Source organism: Ylistrum balloti, unplaced genomic scaffold (assembly GCF_031769215.1).
Source record: "Ylistrum balloti isolate Yb309-2 unplaced genomic scaffold, AGI_CSIRO_Ybal_v1 Utg370136, whole genome shotgun sequence".
Classification (NCBI taxonomy): Eukaryota; Metazoa; Mollusca; class Bivalvia; order Pectinida; family Pectinidae; genus Ylistrum; species Ylistrum balloti.
Window position 1 is genome coordinate 35317 of NW_026782145.1, and position 27625 is coordinate 62941.

The 27625-nt window shown below is 35.7% G+C and overlaps 1 protein-coding gene across 1 annotated transcript in view; it reads right to left on the reverse strand.

The window, feature by feature from the left end:
- LOC132550612 (unconventional myosin-IXa-like) overlaps nt 1-27625 on the reverse strand; it is a 101688-nt gene that overhangs the window by 23677 nt on the left and 50386 nt on the right. Inside the window, exons 16-31 of the mRNA XM_060214703.1 lie at nt 27082-27333; nt 21932-21971; nt 21273-21383; nt 20813-20893; nt 20357-20467; nt 18738-18860; nt 18038-18187; nt 16948-17126; nt 15520-15708; nt 14327-14506; nt 13356-13392; nt 11468-11587; nt 8763-8952; nt 7410-7493; nt 4144-4227; nt 129-427 (exon numbers count right to left, since the gene is read on the reverse strand). Coding sequence (XP_060070686.1) covers nt 129-427; nt 4144-4227; nt 7410-7493; nt 8763-8952; nt 11468-11587; nt 13356-13392; nt 14327-14506; nt 15520-15708; nt 16948-17126; nt 18038-18187; nt 18738-18860; nt 20357-20467; nt 20813-20893; nt 21273-21383; nt 21932-21971; nt 27082-27333 — 2230 coding nt within the window. The remainder of the gene's footprint in view (nt 1-128; nt 428-4143; nt 4228-7409; nt 7494-8762; nt 8953-11467; nt 11588-13355; nt 13393-14326; nt 14507-15519; nt 15709-16947; nt 17127-18037; nt 18188-18737; nt 18861-20356; nt 20468-20812; nt 20894-21272; nt 21384-21931; nt 21972-27081; nt 27334-27625) is intronic.

Sequence of the window (27625 nt, forward strand, 5' to 3'; positions counted from 1 at the left end):
ATCTTACTCAGTACTTTTCTAACAAACAAGAAAGCAAGGTGCATATACACACTTTTCATTATTGTAATCTATATGTGTAACATATAGAATTAAATGGAAAATTAATCAATTATCAGCCATTTCTTTACTTTTTTATGAATGAATTCGTCAAGCTGTGAAATCTCAGAGATATCTTTGAGACCAAGATCTTCAGGGTACTGCCAAAGGGAGGTTCCAGCTAGGGTCCATTCGTTTCTCTGTGGTGATGCGGACTTCTTCTCCAGTTCAACAGGCTTTCTGTCCTGTCGTTTCTTTCTACCTTTACGGTCAGGTCTATCACTACTAGATACAGAGGTAAGATCCTCCTGAGATCCTTGTACTGATCCTTTCCTGGCTGTTGGAGACTTAGGGACAGACAAATCTCCTACTGGTAAAACTGGCACACCAACTGAAAAACGAGATGCTTTTTAATGTTCTGCAGTAACACTTAGTGTTTGTTGACATCTGGTCTAAGCGCCCTGGCATTGACCATTATTACAATGTATAGCTTAGCTAGAAAACATTGAATGTTTTAAAACACCATTTATATCCTGAACCTACTACTTAAACTGTTCTAGTCCAGTTGAAACAAAAACATGTGTTCTTTGATAAAAAACAAACAATAAGTTACAACTTTCATGATCTATTTTAAGGCCTGATATGTTATACTATTCCAAACCTATGTGTAATTGTTATTTTTAATCTATTTATTCCTGTATCCCCTGTAATTACCTCTCTTAGTACCCAAGATCTTATCTACACACTGACATCACTCATCCCATCACAACAAAGGCTAGTATTGACATTAGGGATTCAATTTTCTACATTCCAGATACATATGTAATGAAATATTACCTCCTACTACAACCATGAGGGGAAACTATTTGTGACACGAAAAAAGTTACTTAAATATTCCATGCTTATACAAATGTTATTAAAAGTAGAAAAAGTCTTTGGAATTCTAAATAGAGAAATCAGGTAACACAAAAATACATTTAGTTTTGGTTTTTTCTTTTTTGTTGTTTGTTTCACAATTGAATTTTATTTAAAATTCCAGTGTAGTATAAACAATTCTTTACAAAGCGGTTGATGAAGTTTTTGAGGGTTTTTAAGGTTGAAAATGAAAGGGGCAATAATTACATGAGGAATAGATGGTTACCAGCTTAGAGCATCAAACTCTTAAAATAAAAAAAAATAAGAATAATGGTCATGTGTGGAACTACTAAGCTTGGCTGTAACACAAGTAGAATCAGGGTTACCTACTTCATGTGTGGAACTACTAAGCTTGGCTGTAACACAAGTAGATTGTACAGAATCATGGTTACCTACTTCATGTGTGGAACTACTAAGCTTGGCTGTAACACAAGTAGATTGTACAGGATCAGGGTTACCTACTTCATGTGTGGAACTACTAAGCTTGGCTGTAACACAAGTAGATTGTACAGGATCATGGTTACCTACTTCATGTGTGGAACTACTAAGCTTGGCTGTAACACAAGTAGAATCATGGTTACCTACTTCATGTGTGGAACTACTAAGCTTGGCTGTAACACAAGTAGAATCATGGTTACCTACTTCATGTGTGGAACTACTAAGCTTGGCTGTAACACAAGTAGAATCATGGTTACCTACTTCATGTGTGGAACTACTAAGCTTGGCTGTAACACAAGTAGAATCATGGTTACCTACTTCATGTGTGGAACTACTAAGCTTGGCTGTAACACAAGTAGAATCATGGTTACCTACTTCATGTGTGGAACTACTAAGCTTGGCTGTAACACATCATGGTTACCTACTTCATGTGTGGAACTACTAAGCTTGGCTGTAACACAAGTAGAATCATGGTTACCTACTTCATGTGTGGAACTACTAAGCTTGGCTGTAACACAAGTAGAATCATGGTTACCTACTTCATGTGTGGAACTACTAAGCTTGGCTGTAACACAAGTAGAATCATGGTTACCTACTTCATGTGTGGAACTACTAAGCTTGGCTGTAACACAAGTAGAATCATGGTTACCTACTTCATGTGTGGAACTACTAAGCTTGGCTGTAACACAAGTAGAATCATGGTTACCTACTTCATGTGTGGAACTACTAAGCTTGGCTGTAACACAAGTAGAATCATGGTTACCTACTTCATGTGTGGAACTACTAAGCTTGGCTGTAACACAAGTAGAATCATGGTTACCTACTTCATGTGTGGAACTACTAAGCTTGGCTGTAACACAAGTAGAATCATGGTTACCTACTTCATGTGTGGAACTACTAAGCTTGGCTGTAACACAAGTAGATTGTACAGAATCATGGTTACCTACTTCATGTGTGGAACTACTAAGCTTGGCTGTAACACAAGTAGAATCATGGTTACCTACTTCATGTGTGGAACTACTAAGCTTGGCTGTAACACAAGTAGAATCATGGTTACCTACTTCATGTGTGGAACTACTAAGCTTGGCTGTAACACAAGTAGAATCATGGTTACCTACTTCATGTGTGGAACTACTAAGCTTGGCTGTAACACAAGTAGAATCATGGTTACCTACTTCATGTGTGGAACTACTAAGCTTGGCTGTAACACAAGTAGATTGTACAGAATCATGGTTACCTACTTCATGTGTGGAACTACTAAGCTTGGCTGTAACACAAGTAGAATCATGGTTACCTACTTCATGTGTGGAACTACTAAGCTTGGCTGTAACACAAGTAGAATCATGGTTACCTACTTCATGTGTGGAACTACTAAGCTTGGCTGTAACACAAGTAGAATCATGGTTACCTACTTCATGTGTGGAACTACTAAGCTTGGCTGTAACACAAGTAGAATCATGGTTACCTACTTCATGTGTGGAACTACTAAGCTTGGCTGTAACACAAGTAGAATCATGGTTACCTACTTCATGTGTGGAACTACTAAGCTTGGCTGTAACACAAGTAGAATCATGGTTACCTACTTCATGTGTGGAACTACTAAGCTTGGCTGTAACACAAGTAGAATCATGGTTACCTACTTCATGTGTGGAACTACTAAGCTTGGCTGTAACACAAGTAGAATCATGGTTACCTACTTCATGTGTGGAACTACTAAGCTTGGCTGTAACACAAGTAGATTGTACAGGAACTACTAAGCTTGGCTGTAACACAAGTAGAATCATGGTTACCTACTTCATGTGTGGAACTACTAAGCTTGGCTGTAAACACAATTGTACAATCAGGGTTACCTACTTCATGTGTGGAATTACTAAGCTTGGCTGTAACACAAGTAGAATCATGGTTACCTACTTCATGTGTGGAACTACTAAGCTTGGCTGTAACACAAGTAGAATCATGGTTACCTACTTCATGTGTGGAACTACTAAGCTTGGCTGTAACACAAGTAGATTGTACAGGATCAGGGTTACCTACTTCATGTGTGGAACTACTAAGCTTGGCTGTAACACAAGTAGATTGTACAGGATCAGGGTTACCTACTTCATGTGTGGAACTACTAAGCTTGGCTGTAACACAAGTAGATTGTACAGGATCAGGGTTACCTACTTCATGTGTGGAACTACTAAGCTTGGCTGTAACACAAGTAGAATCATGGTTACCTACTTCATGTGTGGAACTACTAAGCTTGGCTGTAACACAAGTAGATTGTACAGGATCAGGGTTACCTAATTCATGTGTGGAACTACTAAGCTTGGCTGTAACACAAGTAGATTGTACAGGATCAGGGTTACCTACTTCATGTGTGGAACTACTAAGCTTGGCTGTAACACAAGTAGAATCATGGTTACCTACTTCATGTGTGGAACTACTAAGCTTGGCTGTAACACAAGTAGAATCATGGTTACCTACTTCATGTGTGGAACTACTAAGCTTGGCTGTAACACAAGTAGATTGTACAGAATCATGGTAACCTACTTCATGTGTGGAATTACTAAGCTTGGCTGTAACACAAGTAGATTGTACAGGATCATGGTTACCTACTTCATGTGTGGAATTACTAAGCTTGGCTGTAGTACAGGTAGTATATAGAGAATTAGAGTTATACAACTTCTTGTGTGTAAAAATCATCAAAGCATTGCTGCTACTTGTACAAGTATAGAGTAAATATGAAGGGATGAGGTATGGGTTACTTACTTCTCGTATGGAAATCTGGGCCATGATGTAAAACTTCCTCTTCATCGCTGTCGTCCTGTGAGTCTTTCTTTCCTTTTTTGTTTGCTGTATAAGAACATTCTCATTGTTACTCATGTCATTATCTATAACACACTACCAAAACTTATGCCCATAACATATCAAAAATCTTATATCAATATTTCAAGGTGAGTTTTGTGCCCTATTCCTATGTTAAACTCCATTCTATGCAATACTTAGTATAATGTTACCTCACATTAATTGGTATATATGTCACCCTTGATAATACATCCTTCACCTAAAACAATCCTTTTGTTATAGGTTGGCTTTCAATTCTTTGACTGAAAATAATATCTTAAATAAAGAAACTGTTTGTATCCTATTTTCTTTATATGGCAATTTTCTATGACAACAGCATCACATGAAATATGGGATGATGATGAAACTTCTTCAACCTGATATGATGCTATTACATCACTGAAAATTAAACACAACAAATAGCAGTTGAACAGAAACTTCATAAACGAGTCTTTATCTGCTTCAGACCAATGGTGTTTCAAAAAGAATCCTCCAGTCATGATCTAATGTTCGAAACTTTCATATAAGGAAGTTTTACATCTAGAGTTTTTTGTTTTTCTTTTACAATAAAACACACATACCTTACATGCCGACAGAAATATGTTGCCCATTACAAGATTTGGGGAACACAATGCATAATAAATCATAATGTGTCTACAAAAGTATCACTAGAGAGAACAAATGGAATCTATACTTTGATTTATTTTTATATGATGAAACAAAAACACATATCAGTTTGCTTCACAAGAAACCTGAAATGGATCTATCGGTTTTAATATCCTTTATTTTCTGCATATGGTTTAACACTGTTATGTGTAGTAGATATTTCATTTCAGACAAATCAGGAATAATATAAACCATTTTTATTTGCTTTCATTTTTCTGATTTGAAGCATTTAAATAAATTTTATATGTTCTATTCCAACATCTCTTATTTCTTACTGTATCATTTTGAAATCGCTTATTACATTTTCTATCGTAATATCTGCCTTTTCTTCATGAAATCCCTATTTCAAAATATCTATTCAGAAATTCCCTTATTTCTTTTTGATGCTTTCTTCTTCTCTGAAACATTTATTCCTAATTTGCAGAAATATGTTCTTTTTGTAAAGATATTTTCTGTAAAGTTCTATCAAGAAATTTCTGTTTTCTATCCAGACATTTAGTTTGATTGCATACTGTATATTGCATTCATATTTTACTTCTAAATAAACTTCCGTACATCTTTTATTTTAAATATCTGTAATATCTTATCATGTTTTCTAATAAACAAGAGGCCCAGAGGCCTGTATTGTTTGACTTGCTTAGTTTACTGAAAAGGATTAATTTAAACTAAAGGAAAGTTATTGTGTCTATTTCCCTGTAAAAGAATCTTCCCTCCTCCCACAGGGTGTTAGATTCTCTGTTTCTACAAAACTTAATTCTCCTCACCAAGGTTGTCTGCAGTTCCATCAGAAGAAGGATTTTTAAAGAATTTGCTCTATTTCCACTATGTAACCCAGTCCCTCCTGTCCCACTGGGCTGGAACCCAGTGTTCATACAGAATTGATCTCCTTCACCCTAGCATGTCTCAAACCAAACTGGACAGAATTCAGACATTTCTACATAAGAAGAATGAAGAGACTTTACCCTGTTTCCCCTATTAGGTCTCATCCCTTACACCCTTGGGGGATGAGATTCACCATTTATACAAAGTTGATTCCCTTTCCAAGCATGCATCAGGTCAAATAGGGACAACATCTGGATATTCTTTCATCAGGAGAAGGATATTTTGATGACTTTTGCTCTATTTCTCCTATTGTGCCCCCTTCCCCCTCCTCCTGCCCCTAATATCCTACAATTCCTGAAGAACAAAATAGATTTTAAAGAAATTGATAGTTTTTCTCCATTGGTCCTGCCCTCACACTCCTGAGAGAGCAGAGACCCAACATTTTTGCAAAACTGATTTCCCTTCACCCAAGCATGCTTCTGACCAAATTTGGACAATATCCTGCAATTCCTGAAGAACAAAATAGATTTTCAAGAAATTGATAAATTTTTCCCATTTGAGACCTTCCCTCAGATCCCCGGGGGCCAATATCAAAATTAATTCCCCTTTTCCCAAGAATTCTTCAGCCTAAATTTAAAATCCACTCAGGTGTTCATGATTAGTAAGGATTTGACAGACACTGGACAGACACCACAGTATCCCTTTAACTTACTTGGCCCTTACGGCCAGGTGACCTAAAAATCTCCTATTTCCTTGTTTTCTTTTAGAAATTACTTACATTATCAAGTTATCTTCTCGTAGATCCCAATTCATTCCAGTATTTTTACACAAATTCACAATCTTATTTTAGTATGGAAATCAAAGGGCAGCAACAAGCAAAACTGAAGCAGTGAAAATGAAATGATAACATGGCCAAACTATAATACTACATGAATTACATTGCTAAAACTTACCACACAGAGAACAACATCACACAACTTTATATAATTAAACATCATTATTTCTTCCCACCCACTGTAAAAGGTCAGTAAGAGATTCCAGTGATCTCAGCCAATATTCACAAGTATACAAATGTAATGATATAATGTATATATAGACCATATAAGGTCGCTTTGGGCCATGAATATGTGATACAGAGTACATGTATATGGTTTTTATGCTGAGGTAATAAAGGGTCATCAGAGGCATCAGTATGCACATGCTCAAGATGCATGCTCTCCACGAAGTAGACAGATATCAGAGACATGACCTGAACAGACAGAGGGTTGCAATATGAAAGTCATACAAACCCATCAAAGACAATATATGTGTCGTTTTAATTCCTACAGAAAAATGTGTTAAGATATTATAAAACTACCACTGCTTCTACTACATGAGAGTTTAACATTCATACACTACCGTCATACACACCTAGAGTAATTTGTGTGTGGACATACATGTTAACTATGGACAAACAAGACACTACAGTCTGGACACCTTGTAATGATATAGCAATTCTTCCAAACAGGACCAAAAGGCTATAGCTAGTCCATTCCAACCTTGGAAGACACCATGCAAGGGTTTTTCGTATGCATAAGCTCATTCCAAAAAAATCCGCCAACTCTAGCCAATCAAGTATAGTTGTGTTAAAGCATGGCTGGTAACTTAGTAACCGTTATAGGCAGTTTCAAAATTCATGCCCAGAACTCTTGGTTCTTACTCACACTTCTCCCTATGGAGGAATCGTAATGATGGTCTATGGCGCATTAGGTGATAAGCATTGCAACTCTTATTGGACTCCTTCAAATCTAGTTTTATGAAACAGAACAATTCCATCAACAACACAGTGAATCCCCTTTATGAATTTGAGGCAAGAGACCACAGTTGGCTGCCATTTTTACCGACATAATGATAAGTGAATCAAAATGTTGAACAAATTTTACTATAGTAACTGGCTACAACAGTCTAAAACAACGAAAAGTAAATTGAAATTTTTTATGTTGTTTGAATCTTCATAAGCGAACTCATAAGTAGGTTAGTGTATAATTCAACAAGCTGTATTACAAAAAAACATGACTGATTGTCTGTCCTAATTCCAAATCAATCCAAAAATCGAAACAAAAAATCTCTTGATTTAAAAGACGGGTCCAATTTTGGTAAAATGGCTAATGTCTATTAATCCATACAAGAGATAATCTAATCCATACAAGAGATAATCACAATATATCTTGATAAAATGGATATATTGTCTAAAATGGTAGTGTTAATCCACTTTATTCAATCATAAAAATAGGAAGGATTTCCTAATTTGAATATAAGTTATACTAAAACTGGGGGAATTTTGTTTTAAAAGTTCAAGGGCAAAAATTTAGTAGGAAAATGTAATATTTTACAGGCCTGCTGGTGTGTATGTCCCAGAAATGTTACACCTCACTACACCACAAACTACTATAAACAACAGAGGACAAGGAACTACAATACTACACATTGCTAGCTAACAGCTGCAGCCCCCCTACAACCACTCCAGCACACAGACAAAGGAAGTAGGAAGTGCCAGGACCACATCAAATGTATCAACAGTGAGTCTCAACTACAAAGATTCATTCTTGTATGACAATATTAATTTTTTTTTCTTTTTTTCGTGAAAGCATAGCATGTAGTCATTGCATTTTGTATAAATCTTCTTTGTTTTAAATTTTGGACATGACTTAATATTAATTTTCCAGTTACAACTCACTGTGAATAATTTGGAGTATATCTAAACACTACATAAACTGATTTACATATAACTAAACAAACATGACTGGTATAAACACAATGAAAATGAAAGTTAAAAAAACTATATACATCAGAAACACTCACCAATATTGAGAGTTAAAGATTATGAATATGGATTTATACATAAAATGTAAATATATATTCATACAAGAGAATGGCAATACTATTCCATCTACTCTCTATTTAAGTTCAGGTGAATATTCAAAGGTGGAGCTCAATGAACATTCAAATGAAGTAAAATGAATTTCCATATACAGTCAGACAGATGGGTTTTAAATGACGCTGAAATCTTTACATACCTCCCATGATGTTCTTGAACTGTCTGCGTGCCCTTCGGAAGGGACTTTTGTTCTTGGAAAAGTCGCTGGTTGGGGAGAGTGGTTGTGAGGGAGCTTCCTGCTTGTCTTTATTTTTCTTCAGACAGTCATCTATATCTTGGAGCTTTTCTCGGGATATCACAGTGTTTTCTGGGCTAGTGGGCGAAGACTCCTAAACCAAGCAAAGGTTACCATGACACTTAACAGTTATCAACCTCAATGTTTACTTAAGACAATGATGGCTCTTTAAGTTTTACTTCACACAAATGTTACAGTTCAATTAAAAATTACTAGAAATATTTGGAATCAAAAACCAAAATCAAACGATAACTGATAATTTGGATTAGAGTTTGGTCTGTTCTGTCACATTGTGTACCTTTTTTGATTCTTAGCTATAAACAAATCCAGGTTAACTAATGCAAAACATTTATTCTAATTACATACAAAGATAAATATTGACTTGAAAGTTGAAAAGTTATTTGGAGAGTTTGTTTAATCAAACATTTAGAAGATATGATGGATTTTACTGCTTTTAAACAAAATAAACAAGGGAGACAACAACAACAGAAAAGTTTCTAATTATGTATTGTACTTATAATGAAATTTGTACCTTTGCCATTCAAACCACAAAGACACAAATTCCTGACTCACGGTCAGTATATATGTATTATAGTGACAAGGGTTATAACTCCCAAGAAGGAAAAACTGAAAATATTTTAAAATTTTTTGATATTCTAATGACAGCAGATCTTAGTACCATATACATAACCCTTAACAAAAAATCATATAATTTCAACCATCAACACTTTGAACATATTCTTTACATTTTCTTATTTGTTTATATAAGGGACATATATTATACATCTGTTTAAATCGGTGATTTGTTGTTTGAGCAAACCCAGCACTCAAACGTGAAATTATAATATAAACTATTCAATGTGAAAATTATTTCAAACATTTCAATAGATTTTTTAAGAAAATTTGAAATTCAATTGATTTTTCATTCTTGAAATACAGATTATTTATCCTAATCCTATAATGGGTTTTGGGGCCTAGGCCAAGACTCATTACGGCATATACCAGTGATCAGGGACATAAAAGAAAAGAGAGCAGTTGTTTTGGGACAGTCAGCACTTTGATGCTGATATGCAATTTCTACAACCTACAGACATGACAACCTCAATGTACATTCTGTGAGGTTACGGTCAAGGGTACTGTATACCACCACAAACATAGATTTTGTGATTTCAGCTCAGTTTAGTTTTGTCAGGTCATAACTTTGTCAATACTTGGCCAATCCTCAAACACTTATCGGAATGATAAAACGTTTCTCTTTAAGGTAAAATCTATGGTCGCTAGATATGGGAAAACATACTTTTAATAAAGTATGTACAGTTTCCCCTTTTCTGGAGTTACAACCTTTATCACCACTATAATACCAGTACAGATATATGGACCAGGTCTTGAAAATTTGTGCCAAGTCCCTGTGATTCAAACCTAGGTAGCTACAATAAATACAAGTTCATAAACCGTTAAGTTTTCCATTAGCTGTATTTAACCAATCGATTTGCATGCTTTTTAATTTCATATTATGCAGCAATGTGGGGAATAACCTTACACAATGATTAGCGTTTTAAAAAATATAGATTTTTTTGTAACATTATTACCACTAAATGAACATGCAGTAATAGGAGTGTGAACCTAATCATGACTACAACAACAGGACTCAAATGAAAAGTCAATGAAAATGTAATTGTCTGTAAACTAGGTTAATTTCAGGCAGCATTCAGCATCATGCAGAGTACTGATTGAGTTCATGCACAAGATCACTAACCATGTAAACCACACTACTGCCCACATACAGGGACTTTAATTAGAAATAATATATCTTCATCTTACAAAATAAGTTAGTGCCTTTGCCTAAATAAAGGCATCCTTCACAATAAAGCAACTAAAAATGGAGCTATTTTGAAAAAATAATATAATAAAAATATTTCACAATTCCAAACCTCTGCAAAGAAGAGCAGTACCCAAAGCTAATCAAACTTTTACTGGAAAACGCATTACAATAGTGCATAGATAACTTCAAGATCTTTAATTCAAACTGACTTTAACACATTTCTGAAGTGAACTTGAGCTTTTTGAGAACAAACACTTTGATTAAGCATGGAAACTGACAAGACACTACTCTTTCACCTTAAGTAAATTTGAACCAATATATCTAATGAAGTATGGAATACTCTGAGTTTTACCGTATTCATCATTCCAAATTCCACTTCACAATTTGATTAATTATATCCATGAAAAATGTATGATTAGATTATTAAAAATTTGAAAGGTTCACAATTTAAGAGATTTATCATTTGATGGATTCACAATTTAATTCCGATTTCATAGATTTGATTGATAACTTGATGAAATGAAAGAGATTTGTTACCATGAAGTTTCCTCTATAAATAAACAGCGTGTTAACACAAAAAGCAAAGCTTTATATAAAGACAAGCACATAAATACCCTTCTCTAAAAAAGTAACTTTAAAATATTAACAGCAAAGCTCCAAAAATACAGGGCTTGGAGAAAGCTGCTTTAACACAAACATGTATGCTTTCAACTTCAGCGTACAAAACAAAACTTAAATTCCAATCTACACTACAGCATTGGTCATATTTGCCGTCAAATTGCCTTACCAGATCAGAAAATGACTCTTGTTTTGCGAGAGGAGCTGGAGAGTTTTTTGGGCGTCTTTTCTGTTGGTATTCTCTCTCTACCACAATTGACGGCCTGAGAGGACGATCCGATTTCGTCTCCTTTAATCAACAACACATCATTGTAAAGCAAACCTGCCACCGATGCCACGCAGTTGAGTTATTTCCCTGAGTTATCTCCCTTGGCAAGCATTTTTCTGTTGCAGGGTAGTTTCATAATTGAAATGGCTAGTTTACAGGACCTTTAATGCATACCCTTACAATGCAGTGAATATAAAAGAATTTAGTAGAATGCAATTTGTATGAGAGCAAGCAAGCTACACGAGTTTGTGAATATCTGGATCCCTGGATTTAATTGGTCTGTATGGGGATGACTTATTACTCCAGGTGTAAGCATATGATCAGTTTAATAAATAGGAGGATACAAGAGCATACTGGTGAGTGAGCTAGGAATCCATGCCAAGGCTATCATGAAGTGAGCTACTGAGCCTATCCATGTTCTTACTTGGCCAATCTTTGTCAGAGAGTAGGTAGCTTAATTCTAGATGACCAGCAGAATGTATTTAATTGTTGATACCTACACATACAGGCAGAACCCCAGGTTGCCTTTATTCAACTAGATTATTATTCTAATTCTATTGAAATTATCAAGGTCCTCGATAAAATGTTTGAGATTTGTCATTTTTAACTTTTTTGTTTTCAATTATTCATCAGTCTCTGACATGAAACACTTCATCTTTCAGAGAAAATAGAAAAACGGATTCATTTTTTTCCCTAAAAATGAATAATTGATTTCTAGGTGCATACTTCTATATCTTTGACTGCTTTTGGGCCTAATTGCTTTACTTAGACTGCGTGATTAACATTATATCAACTTTTCACACTTTTAAATGATACCCAGTGATAATCTGGCCCTGCTCTAAGTGTTCAGTCCTAAAAACTGTCCAATCAGTTATTGCTTGTAACTACCCCACCATACCTGTTATGGTATATACTGTAAGATGGTGAACTCCCAACCCCACCCCCATTCATCATCAGGTTTCAAAATTGAAATCTTAACTCTCAAACCTTGGTTTTTGCTCTAATAAAATAATTCAAAGCCTATGAAAGATAACATCTACACAGGTGCTATTTCAAACAGTATTTCTGATGAAAAAAAAACTTATGGACCCAATAAGATAATTTCGCATTTGTAGGAAGTTTGCATCAGCTTAAATGTCTCAATATCTAATTTAACACATGGCTTCTCCTTCCCCAAATATTATGGATTAAAAGTTTGTTCATTTTCAAATCATCAATGTAAAATTGTTCTGCATTTCAGAATCATTTAGACAATAAACTGTTACCAGATGGGGTATACAGCTGACACGAAGCCAATCTGGATGGAAGATCAATTGAATAACACTCATTCATCATTGTATAATATTTATATTGATATCTATCAGGATTACTTTTCTGTTGGACTTATCATCTTCACTATCCAATGTGTATTCATACACTTGAACAGATGGGCGTGATTAGCCTGATATATACTCCCATCTGGTTTACACAGAATTGAACAAGAAACTGAAGGCAGAAATATTATAAAATATAAACCCTCTGTAATTCCACTCTATCATGAAAATCTAGACACTTATATGTCCATTATCACAAAAATGTTATAGGTTTTCTTTATCAAACAACTGTCTTCAGAAGTAATGGTTAGAAAGGATTGGGGAAGGAAAGACGTAGCTACAAATCAATGGATCTAATAAGTCACTAAGCCTTCTCCAAAGTGAAAAGATAAAATAGTGACAACCGTCTACATCAGCTCACAACATGCATGGGAAATAAGAGAAAAAAATAAAGAAGATAACTAGACAAAAATTACCCCCTCTGTCTGGAATGCTTTGGCAAGGTCTGAAACTCTGAAATGGAAGAAAAACACTTTTAAAAAAACTGAAAATATTTTTTGTGTTTTGGACAAATTTAGTGTGTTATGATTAGTTTATAGACTGTAATATGACCTGGAAGCTTGATTTTTTCTTTGTAGGTCTTTGTGTATCATACACAAACTCAAACAGTATCAAAACCCTACATTTATTAATGATGTTTAACCTACTTCTACTTCTGTCGAAAATCATCTTGTGTTTTTTTTTTTTGATGATGGTTAAATAAAGTATCATCAACACCAGTAATAGAATCGATAGTATGACAAACAAGAGTACCGCAGGGCGGAACAATATACGCTCGTCCAAAACTATTCAAGAATAAAACTGCCTCAATGAATTCCATTTAATTGTTATTACGTAAGTTATTGAGTGAAAACCTTTTTTGTAATAAACCTTCATATGAAGTTTCAAATAAATGGAAAATTACTCAAGTTATTGAGGGGAAACCTATTTTGCAAATATACCAAGGGCCAAAACTCTGTAAATAATAAGCGAAAAATTTTGGTTATCTATTAATCTGTAAAAAATTATTCAAGTTATTGAATGGAAACCTATGTGCGGCCACCCACCCGCGTGAAAACATAATACGTCCGGTCTTGCGATGGGCATATAAAGAAGTTTTTCTTATATGTAATGGGAAATCAATCTTTACAGGTATACTGCCCCAATCAAGAACATTGTCCCAAGTTTAAGAGTTGATGACCAAATTTTAGTAGACGATATTGTCTTCAAATTCTGGGTTGATACAATATGAAATTCTTAAACAACTCCCTACTAAGGAACCAAGGATGTACTTTTCATATTCTGAACACTAACCTGCAGTCCAATTTTTGTAAAATTTTCTGAACCAAACTTTGTTGTCAATGTAAAGAGATATATTCCCCTGATGTTGGGCTAGTGGACTACCTACCTTGAAGAGGAGTGGGTGTTATGTAGGTACTCATCCTCCACAGTTTTTCCCATTGGCCTCACCACCACTTCCTGGTTGGGTGTGGTTGGTGTTGTTGGCAAAGTGACCACTGACCCCTTTCTATTGTCCTCTGCCAGTGTCTCTGAGTCAGACTCATCAGCCTCATGAATACCACTGCTCCTGAGAAAAACAGATCTGTGCACATCAATCTCATGGAACTCTATTCAGCAATAGATGTCTTATATATTACAATGAAATACACATGTCAGAGCCAGATCTTTAAGCTGTATGATATCCTGTTAACTGCTTTTGGTTTTAACCCCAGATCCAGTAACACCTTGTACTAATCCTCATCTCTAACCCCTGATCCAGTAACACCTTGTACTAATCCTTATTTCTAACCCCTGATCCAGTAACACCTTGTACAAATCCTTATCTCTAACCCCTGATGCAGTAACACCTTGTACAAATCCTTATTTCTAACCTCTGATCCAGTAACACCTTGTACAAATCCTTATCTCTAACCTCTGATCCAGTAACACCTTGTACTAATCCTCATCTCTAACCTCTGATCCAGTAACACCTTGTACAAATCCTTATTTCTAACCTCTGATCCAGTAACACCTTGTACAAATCCTTATTTCTAACCCCTGATCCAGTAACACCTTGTACAAATCCTTATTTCTAACCTCTGATCCAGTAACACCTTGTACAAATCCTTATTTCTAACCTCTGATCAAGTAACACCTTGTACAAATCCTTATCTCTAACCTCTGATCAAGTAACACCTTGTACTAATCCTCATCTCTAACCCCTGATCCAGTAACACCTTGTACAAATCCTTATCTCTAACCCCTGATCCAGTAACACCTTGTACTAATCCTCATCTCTAACCTCTGATCCAGTAACACCTTGTACTAATCCTTATTTCTAACCCCTGATCCAGTAACACCTTGTACTAATCCTCATCTCTAACCCCTGATCTAGTAACACCTTGTACAAATCCTCATCTCTACCCCCTGTACAAATCCTCATCTCTGACCCTGATCCAGTTAGACAGCAAACTAATCCTGACCTCTAACCCCCCGACCTATAACACCATGTACTAATCCTGACCTCTAACCCCCCGACCTATAACACCATGTACTAATCCTGACCTCTAACCCTTGACTAAATGTAGATTGTGAACCTACTCATCTGAGTCACGACTTTGTAGCTGTATAGTTGGGTAGTCTTTCTCATCCAACTCTTCTGCACTTGAGCCTTTTGTAAGAATGCCCTCGTCACTGTTTGAGGAGTGTAAGTCTTCCTGTTGCTTCTTTTTCAATTTTTCCTCTTCCTCTCGACGTCTCAACTCTGCATCAGCCAGCAGCTTTTTATACCTAAACCATACCAGATAAAACATGAACTTCCTCATGTCAGAGAAATCAGTTTCAAACGACCTCTTCTATGTAAAATCTTACCTTTTTTCTGACATTGTTGAAAATAACGGAACATGAACAATAATAATTAGTATGCAACTTTTACTTTCAAGGACCCTTAGATGGCTAGGTAGGACCTATAAATGTAGGTATGGTGGTTTTGGCTGTTCAGTCACTGGATAGGACCTATAAATGTCAGGTATGTTACCTAGGTAGGACCTATAAATGATACAGACCTATAAATGTTGGTATCATTTAGTACCAATATGGTATATGGCTAGGTAGGACCTATAAATGTACAGGTATGGTATATGGCTAGGTAGGACCTATAAATATACAGGTATGGTATATGGCTAGGTAGGACCTATAAATGTATCAGGTATGATAGATAGCTAGGTAGGACCTATAAATGTATCAGGTATGCTTCCTCGCTAGGTAGGACCTATAAATGTATCAGGTATGATAGATAGCTAGGTAGGACCTATAAATGTATCAGGTATGCTTCCTCGCTAGGTAGGACCTATAAATGTATCAGGTATGCTGCCTCGCTAGGTAGGACCTATAAATGTATCAGGTATGCTGCCTCACTAGGTAGGACCTATAGATGTATCAGGTATGCTTCCTCGCTAGGTAGGACCTATAAATGTATCAGGTATGGTAGATGGCTAGGTAGGACCTATAAATGTATCAGGTATGATAGATAGCTAGGTAGGACCTATAAATGTATCAGGTATGCTTCCTCGCTAGGTAGGACCTATAAATGTATCAGGTATGATAGATAGCTAGGTAGGACCTATAAATGTATCAGGTATGATAGATAGCTAGGTAGGACCTATAAATGATAGATAGCTAGGTAGGACCTATAAATGTATCAGGTATGATAGATAGCTAGGTAGGACCTATAAATGTATCAGGTATGATAGATAGCTAGGTAGGACCTATAAATGTATCAGGTATGCTTCCTCGCTAGGTAGGACCTATAAATGTATCAGGTATGCTTCCTCGCTAGGTAGGACCTATAAATGTATCAGGTATGCTTCCTCGCTAGGTAGGACCTATAAATGTATCAGGTATGCTTCCTCGCTAGGTAGGACCTATAAATGTATCAGGTATGCTTCCTCGCTAGGTAGGACCTATAAATGCATAAAGTACCATATATGGATAAAATGTTTTTAGACATAAAATATGCTAAGGACATACTGCTTCCTGGCCGTGAATGCCCTCGCCAGGCTCTGTATCACAGTTATACTATGGACAATGATGAGGTAGCGTCGTCTCTCTTGCCAGCATCTATAACATTTCTGTATGACAATTGCTGCCTCTTTTTCCAGACGTATCCGTCTCAACCGCCTCAGAGCAATGAACCGGCGGGAACAGATCTGGGAATTGAATAATTCAATTAATGGATGCTCCACAAATAAATAGTAAAATAAGATAGTGATCAAAACATTGGAGAAACAGAGAAGTAGGTCTAGTTATCATGTTGTCTATTTACAAGTACATATTGTAATATTACAGTTTATAAGAAAAGAAACCACCAAGGCAAAATAATAGCAATACTAATAAATATCCATCAATCCATTTCTCCCTGATGTTTTAGATTTTTACACTCTGATGTTTTAGATTTTTACACTCTGATGTTTTAGATTTTTACACTCTGATGTTTTAGATTTTTACACTCTGATGTTTTAGATTTTTACACTCTGATGTTTTAGATTTTTACACTCTGATGTTTTAGATTTTTACACTCTGATGTTTTAGATTTTTACACTCTGATGTTTTAGATTTTTACACTCTGATGTTTTAGATTTTTACACTCTGATGTTTTAGATTTTTACACTCTGATGTTTTAGATTTTTACACTCTGATGTTTTAGATTTTTACACTCTGATGTTTTAGATTTTTACACTCTGATGATTTTTAACTCTGAACATAATTTTTTACACTCTGATGTTTTAGATTTTTACACTCTGATGTTTTAGATTTTTACACTCTGATGTTTTAGATTTTTACACTCTGATGTTTTAGATTTTTACACTCATGACCAGACATTTGATATGTAACATTTCTTTATTAACTGTTACATTACACTTTATAACTCTGCAACATAATTATTTCCTCTTGTATTCCATAGTTCTTCTAATTACTCTTTCTTTGACATTTGTTTCCAATGATATTTACATAGAAGCACAGACCATAATCATGATAAGATACATTCACTTAGACAAGGATTTATCTTGTATCTGTGAAATTACTTTGTATCTACTTATATGAAAACATCACTACCTACCTGTATAACAATACATGCCGCCCTCATCTTTAGGAATGTCTGTCGCTCCAGGATGGTTTTGAACCACCTCTGTATTTTCACCACACGCTGCATGATTGCCCCATGAAGCGTCTCATCCAACCTCATCTTCTCACTCTCTCGCAAAAACACCTGTATGAAAAAAACGAATATGCAATTTTTTTCTTGTTAAATAAATGAAATGTTTCAGCGACTCCTCCCATAGTGCTATTTCTTCAATAAACAAATAACAAAATGTCTTGTCAATTTTTGGTTATTCATTCAATATTATTATTTCATCAATATTTACCGTATACTATGTCATCAATGTTTACCGTATACTATGTCATCAATATTTACCCTATACTATGCCATCAATATTTACCGTATACTGTGTCATCAATATTTACCCTATACTGTGTCATCAATATTTACCGTATACTATGTCATCAATATTTACCGTATACTATGCCATCAATATTTACCGTATACTATGTCATCAATATTTACCGTATACTATGTCATCAATATTTACCGTATACTATGTCACCAATGTTTACCGTATACTATGTCATCAATGTTTACCATATACTATGTCATCAATATTTACCCTATACTATGTCATCAATATTTACCCTATCCTATGTCATCAATATTTACCATATACTATGTCATCAATATTTACCCTGTACTTTAAACTCACCTTAGTAATGCCTATTTGGTAGTGTTCACTGTTCAGATGTCTGTCTTCCAGAAAAGCCTTCACATCTTCCTTGGAACTAAGCAGGCCTTTTGGCAATAATATTTTATACATCTGGATGAATTCCTGTAGTTCAAAAATATACATTCAGTATTAGTAAAAGAATGTATACTGAAATTTCATCTATCCTTTTGCATATTTAATATTTCTACTGATTGAAAATAGGCTGATGACTCATAATTACCTATACTAAATTAAAAGTTCTGGAGTGCCTAAATACTTCATGTTCTTCATGCTATAGTCTAAATAGCCTGTAACTCTTCATACAAACATTACTTGTGTTATACATGGTGGTGGGACTGCCTATTACAGGTAAGAAGTCCTATACATGGTGGTGGGACTGCCTATTACAGGTAAGAAGTCCTATACATGGTGGTGGGACTGCCTATTACAGGTAAGAAGTCCTATACATGGTGGTGGGACTGCCTATTACAGGTAGGAAGTCCTATACATGGTGGTGGGACTGCCTATTACAGGTAGGAAGTCCTATACATGGTGGTGTTACAAGTGAGATTGTCTGTACTTTGGTTGAATGTAGGACTGACTGTACTTATGTTATATTTGGGACTGTCTGTGCTTATATTACAGTTGGGACTGTCTGTGCTTGTGTTATAGTTGGGACTGTCTGTGCTTATGTTATAGTTGGGACTGTCTGTGCTTGTGTTATAGTTGGGACTGTCTGTGCTTATGTTATAGTTGGGACTGTCTGTGCTTGTGTTATAGTTGGGACTGTCTGTGCTTGTGTTATAATTGGGACTGACTGTACTTATGTTATATTTGGGACTGTCTGTGCTTATATTACAGTTGGGACTGTCTGTGCTTGTGTTATAGTTGGGACTGTCTGTGCTTGTGTTATAATTGGGACTGACTGTACTTATGTTATATTTGGGACTGTCTGTGCTTGTGTTATATTACAGTTGGGACTGTCTGTGCTTGTGTTATAGTTGGGACTGTCTGTGCTTGTGTTATAGTTGGGACTGTCTGTTATATTTGGGACTGTTGTGTTATAGTTGGGACTGTCTGTGCTTGTGTGTTACTGTCTGTGCTTGTGTTATAGTTGGGACTGACTGTGCTTGTGTTATAGTTGGGACTGTCTGTGCTTGTGTTATAGTTGGGACTGTCTGTGCTTGTGTTATAGTTGGGACTGTCTGTGCTTGTGTTATAGTTGGGACTGTCTGTGCTTGTGTTATAGTTGGGGCTGTCTGTGCTTGTGTTATAGTTGGGACTGTCTGTGCTTGTGTTATAGTTGGGACTGTCTGTGCTTGTGTTATAGTTGGGACTGTCTGTGCTTGTGTTATAGTTGGGGCTGTCTGTGCTTGTGTTATAGTTGGGACTGTCTGTGCTTGTGTTATAGTTGGGGCTGTCTGTGCTTGTGTTATAGTTGGGACTGTCTGTGCTTGTGTTATAGTTGGGACTGTCTGTGCTTGTGTTATAGTTGGGACTGTCTGTGCTTGTGTTATAGTTGGGGCTGTCTGTGCTTATGTTATAGTTGGGACTGTCTGTGCTTGTGTTATAGTTGGGACTGCCTATATTTGCTTTCTAGCAAGATAGTCTACACTTACATCAAATGTGAGCCTGTAATTGTATCCAGACTGTCTGATCTTTACAGTAGCTAACATTCCAGTGTACCTGAGCTGTCGTAGTACCATGGCATCATCAAACACACAGGGTGCCTGGAAGTAAAACATGGTTAGTATGTCTAGTACAACAATCCCCTCACACCCATCTCCTCAAAAAGAAAAAATTATAGAGGTACTGGTTGCATAATATTAAATGTAATTAAATATCACTACTTAAGTGCCTTCAAAACAATATTCACTGCAGAAATCTACCAGTTTTGTATTCCAAGAAATATAAGATTCATATCTCATATACACAGACTACTTAGTGTTTCCAGACACCAATTCAGAAGTATCAGAATAAAATTTAAACTTTATAATAAATTTTACTATAACCACTAGTCTGCTCTTTCCTTCCTTTACTAAACTTAAAAAGCTTTGTAAAATACATGCTATTACCTTGTCTGGGTTTGACTTTATACACCGGATAAAGAACGGATTTGCCTGGTTCAGCGTAGCCATCAGACGATGTAAAGACCACTGAAATAAGGATTCAGTCATTATTACAGGCAATAATATAGAGTCTCTATGGTTTAAAATTCTATTTCTATTTCACATTTGTACTTTATTCCAACATTTCTTAGCAGCATGGAAAATTGTTTTTTTCCTTGACTTTTCTTCCTTGAGAGTATATATATAGTGTGAAACAAAATTTACCATCAATATGATTTGTAAAGGGTAAGAATTGGATCATTTCCTAGACCAAACGTAATCATCTCTACAGAATAGTTCAAATATATAGATTAACTGCTATACTTCAGACTGAAAGCTATTATTTTGAAAATAATCAGAAAAAATGAAGCAGCAACTGTTTATAAATCATAGGACACATGAGTTTTAGCACATGTCTTGAACTGACCGTAAACTGAGCGCTGACACTAGCCATCGCTTTTCTATTGCCGTCCCTGCTGCCTCGCCCATAGATAGTACGATTGGCTATCTGCTTCAGTGTCTTTATGTCCCTCAGCATCTGTACCAAAATATTCTCAAAGTATCACAAATCTGCATGGTTAATTAAAACTTTACAGAAACCTTAACAGTACAAAGGAAACTCCTTCCAGCCCTTCAAATAAGTCACTCATTCAGAAGCAACAAGTTATCCACACTCAAAACTCATTAACACACAGACAAAACAAGAAAAAAGAAAGGATTTATGAAAAGACCTCAGAAAAAACAAAAGAAGACCAGGTGTTCAAGAAGGGTAAGCATTGTCTGTTAAAGAAAGACACTGGAAATGTAAATCTAAGTCAATCCAATTATGTAATGTCACATTTTCAAATAAGAACAAGTATAACAACAACAACAACAAAACCATCAGGTTTACTAACAGCTGTCCAAAATATCTAACACTACAGATCACTTAACACAACACTTGCTCAGTTTAATCATAGCAAAAATTTACTTAGAAATCTACTTCTATGGAAACCAACATATATATAATGTACTTCTTTCCATCATCAACAAGCATCTTGCCAATGAACATAAATATACATACACAGGTGATTATTATCAACTTACTGTAGGTGGTTTGGGCTTTGGCCGGAATGACTTGTTTTTCCTGAAATACCAACATATCAAAATATAATATATTCACATTCTAATGAAAATATTTCCAATTATTGTTAATACAGTTCATTGTTCTGAAAGTAACGAAAATCAGAATGACACCACTCATACTTAATCCACTACAACATCAAGACTTGCAGAAAGCATGATGCTTTTAAAGATTACCATATCTAAGTTAGAGTTTATAGCTGACCTATGGACCTAACTATCAGATCTGTAGACAGTTAAACTGATAGCTTTATTTAGTGAAAATTTCACACAGAGAAATACTTAATACTTCATTCCTAATTCTATGGCCACTTCCTCAAAGTTGGGCATGACAATATTTATTAATACTTCCTTTCTCCACTTGGTATCAGGTTATTTCTTCAGTCAAGCATTACCTCACACAAACAGCATCATGTAGTGATCACATATCACATGACTTTACTCATACTTTTGTATCAACTTGTTCATGTCAGAAATATCAAAAGCAAGTAAGATAAATGTCATGATAAGATATGGACATCATAAGCAAACACACATGATTGTCATGAATGGTAAATACCACAAACACAGGTGATTGTCATGAATGGTAAATACCACAAACACAGGTGATTGTCATGAATGGTAAATACCACAAACACAGGTGATTGTCATGAATGGTAAATACCACAAACACACATGATTGTCATGAATGGTAAATACCACAAACACACATGATTGTCATGAATGGTAAATAACACAAACACACATGATTGTCATGAATGGTAAATAACACAAACACAGGTGATTGTCATGAATGGTAAATACCACAAACACAGGTGATTGTCATGAATGGTCAATACCACAAACACAGGTGATTGTCATGAATGGTAAATACCACAAACACAGGTGATTGTCATGAATGGTCAATACCACAAATACAGGTGATTGTCATGAATGGTAAATACCACAAACACAGGTGATTGTCATGAATGGTAAATACCACAAACAAACAAAGGTGATTGTCATGAATGGTAAATACCACAAACACAGGTGATTGTCATGAATGGTAAATACCACAAACACAGGTGATTGTCATGAATGGTAAATACCACAAACACAGGTGATTGTCATGAATGGTAAATACCACAAATACAGGTGATTGTCATGAATGGTAAATGACACAAACACAGGTGATTGTCATGAATGGTAAATACCACAAACACAGGTGATTGTCATGAATGGTCAATACCACAAACACAGGTGATTGTCATGAATGGTCAATACCACAAACACAGGTGATTGTCATGAATGGTAAATGACACAAACACAGGTGATTGTCATGAATGGTAAATACCACAAATACAGGTGATTGTCATGAATGGTAAATACCACAAACACAGGTGATTGTCATGAATGGTAAATACCACAAACACAGGTGATTGTCATGAATGGTAAATACCACAAACACAGGTGATTGTCATGAATGGTAAATACCACAAACACAGGTGATTGTCATGAATGGTAAATACCACAAACACAGGTGATTGTCATGAATGGTAAATACCACAAACACAGGTGATTGTCATGAATGGTAAATAACACAAACACAGGTGACACAGGTGATTGTCATGAATGGTAAATACCACAAACACAGGTGATTGTCATGAATGGTAAATACCACAAACACAGGTGATTGTCATGAATGGTAAATACCACAAACACAGGTGATTGTCATGAATGGTAAATACCACAAACACAGGTGATTGTCATGAATGGAAAATACCACAAACACAGGTGATTGTCATGAATGGTCAATACCACAAACACAGGTGATTGTCATGAATGGTAAATACCACAAACACAGGTGATTGTCATGAATGGTAAATACCACAAACACAGGTGATTGTCATGAATGGTAAATACCACAAACACAGGTGATTGTCATGAATGGTAAATATCACAAACACAGGTAATTGACATCAATGGTAAATACCACAAACACAGGTGATTGTCATGAATGGTAAATACCACAAACACAGGTGATTGTCATGAATGGTAAATACCACAAACACAGGTGATTGTCATGAATGGTAAATACCACAAACACAGGTGATTGTCATGAATGGTAAATACCACAAACACAGGTGATTGTCATGAATGGTAAATACCACAAACACAGGTGATTGTCATGAATGGTAAATACCACAAACAAACACACATGATTGTCATGAATGGTAAATACCACAAACACAGGTGATTGTCATGAATGGTAAATACCACAAACACAGGTGATTGTCATGAATGGTAAATACCACAAACACAGGTGATTGTCATGAATGGTAAATACCACAAACACAGGTGATTGTCATGAATGGTAAATACCACAAACACAGGTGATTGTCATGAATGGAAAATACCACAAACACAGGTGATTGTCATGAATGGTCAATACCACAAACACAGGTGATTGTCATGAATGGTAAATACCACAAACACAGGTGATTGTCATGAATGGTAAATACCACAAACACAGGTGATTGTCATGAATGGTAAATACCACAAACACAGGTGATTGTCACCAATAGTAAATACCACAAACACAGGTGATTGTCATCAATGGTAAATACCACAAACAAACAAAGGTGATTGTCATGAATGGTAAATACCACAAACACAGGTGATTGTCATGAATGGTAAATACCACAAACACAGGTGACTATCATGAATGGTAAATTCCACAAACACAGGTGATTGTCATGAATGGTAAATACCACAAACACAGGTGACTATCATGAATGGTAAATACCACAAACACAGGTGATTGTCATGAATGGTAAATACCACAAACACAGGTGATTGTCATGAATGGTAAATACCACAAACACAGGTGATTGTCATGAATGGTAAATACCACAAACACAGGTGATTGTCATGAATGGTAAATACCACAAACACAGGTGATTGTCATGAATGGTAAATACCACAAACACAGGTGATTGTCATGAATGGTAAATACCACAAACACAGGTGACTATCATGAATGGTAAATACCACAAACACAGGTGATTGTCATGAATGGTAAATACCACAAACACAGGTGACTGTCATCAATGGTAAATACCACAAACACAGGAGATTGTCATGAATGGTAAATATCATAAACACAGGTGATTGTCATGAATGGTGAATACCACAAACACATGTGATTGTCATGAATGGTAAATAACACAAACAAACACAGGTGATTGTCATGAATGGTAAATACCACAAACACATGTGATTGTCATGAATGGTAAATAACACAAACAAACACAGGTGATTGTCATGAATGGTAAATAACACAAACACAGGTGATTGTCATGAATGGTAAATACCACAAACACAGGTGATTGTCATGAATGGTAAATAACACAAACACAGGTGATTGTAATGAATGGTAAATACCACAAACACAGGTGATTGTAATGAATGGTATATACCACAAACACAGGTGATTGTCATGAATGGTAAATACCACAAACACAGGTGATTGTCATGAATGGTAAATACCACAAACACAGGTGATTGTCATGAATGGTAAATACCACAAACACAGGTGATTGTCATGAATGGTAAATACCACAAACACAGGTGATTGTCATGAATGGTAAATACCACAAACACAGGTGATTGTCATGAATGGTAAATACCACAAACAAACACAGGTGATTGTCATAGAAGGTAAATAACACAAACAAACACAGGTGATTGTCATGAATGGTAAATACCACAAACACAGGTGATTGTCATCAATGGTAAATACCACAAACACAGGTGATTGTCATGAATGGTAAATATCATAAACACAAGCTGTCTCAGGAACAACTCTCACAATTCTGAGAGTCCATGCAACTAAACACATTGACCAATCAAAAATTTCTACAATGCTTCTACTGAAAAACAAACAAAATTGAGATTTCTAAAATTGTAAAGGCATGCTAGACTATATTTTCATGAGAGTTGTAGAAGGTCAGCATAGATGTCATACAGATGGTATATCTTATGTGGATACTGATAGATATACACTGTTGGTTTTATAAACTAAACAATACCATGAAATAATAACATAATTCATATTGCTGTTAAAAATTTGTATGAAATCTAATTTATTTTGCAAGAGTTTCATGTACGTGTGTAAATTCAAAAGTAGTGGAAACTGAAACTGTGAATCTGTATAAGCATTAACATAAAAAGGGCATAACTTCTAAAGAAATCATTAAAAGAAAGAACAAAATGCAAGCATTTACCTTTCCTGTGTACAGATCATTTCATAACAATTAGAAAAGACAATAATCTTTTACTCTGGGCAACTTAGCTCACTGACAGATTGCTGGATTGACATCCTCTCCTATTTACAAATCCCTTATTTATCACTCCTCTGTCTACTACTCCCCTATTCTTCCACTTCCTTTTTTACCATTCCTTTATCAACCTCTCCTATCTACCGTTCCCCTCTCTACCACACCTTTATGGCCCCTTCCCCTATCAACAACTCCCTTCTGTCCTATCTATTTCTGTCCTATCAAGCACTCCCCAATCTACCACTGTCCCATCTACCACTCCCTTATCCACCTCGCTTCAATTTACTTCTCCCCTACCAACTTCTCCCTTATCATTCCCCATGATGTTTTATTTTCTTTTAATATTTGTGTTAATGAGTTCTAAATTAAAAGTCTTCATATCAAAATCTAAACAGAAACCTATGCTGAACCCCAACAACAAAACACACTTGACCTTGGAGTAAAAAGATAATGTAACTGAAGCATTTACACATCTATAATAAAAAAATCTGTACTAAATTCAGTTTTGAAAATGATGAGAATTTTAACTACATGTAACTGAAATAAAATAATTATTTCTTGAATATGTAATTCTTGATATGAATCTATATAAGTGTATAGACATCCTTTCAAGCTAAGACAGACTTTATGAGAGTGCGGAAATTGTGAATATATGCAGCAAGTTTTAGTATAGAGATTCTTACTTACTTCTATATGCCTTATGTCTATAAGAAAATAGCCATCTAATACACACACGTGTGAAAGTACATTTTTAGGAAACCATCCCATTTTTTGACAGTGTGGGTTAAAACATACAGAATGATTTTTGTTGAGCGGCGGATGAGTTTGGCAGATTCAGGTAAGTAAAGTTCCACAGGACTCGTCAAGACAAGGTCGCCTTTTTCATCAGTGACATAATCCAAAGATCGGATGAAGATGTCATCGTCAGCATCATCATCAGAACATCCATCCTCAAATGTGTCAACAGTACATGCAAAATATTGGTGTTCATGCAGGGGGGAAAGAGACCGCTGCCCAGAGAAGGCTTGGTGACGGTGGTAACTCTCACTGTGGACACTAACAGGAAATGTAAGAGACAAAGGGAGATTATGCTGTGAGTATATTACAAAAGCAGAAAAGTAAAATATCAACACTCTCGTTTCAAAAGCAGTTGGATCAAGAAACATTGGGAAAGGTTCATTAAAAGAGAAGTATGTGGCAGAATACCAAAACGAGAGTGTTGATGTGGCTAGTCTACCATCATTCCATTACAAAGGTTTGGTTAAGATTCACAAGGAAATACTGATTGCAGTGTGTGACATATTGTGATCCAATATTGCATCAATTACAATGCCCCCTA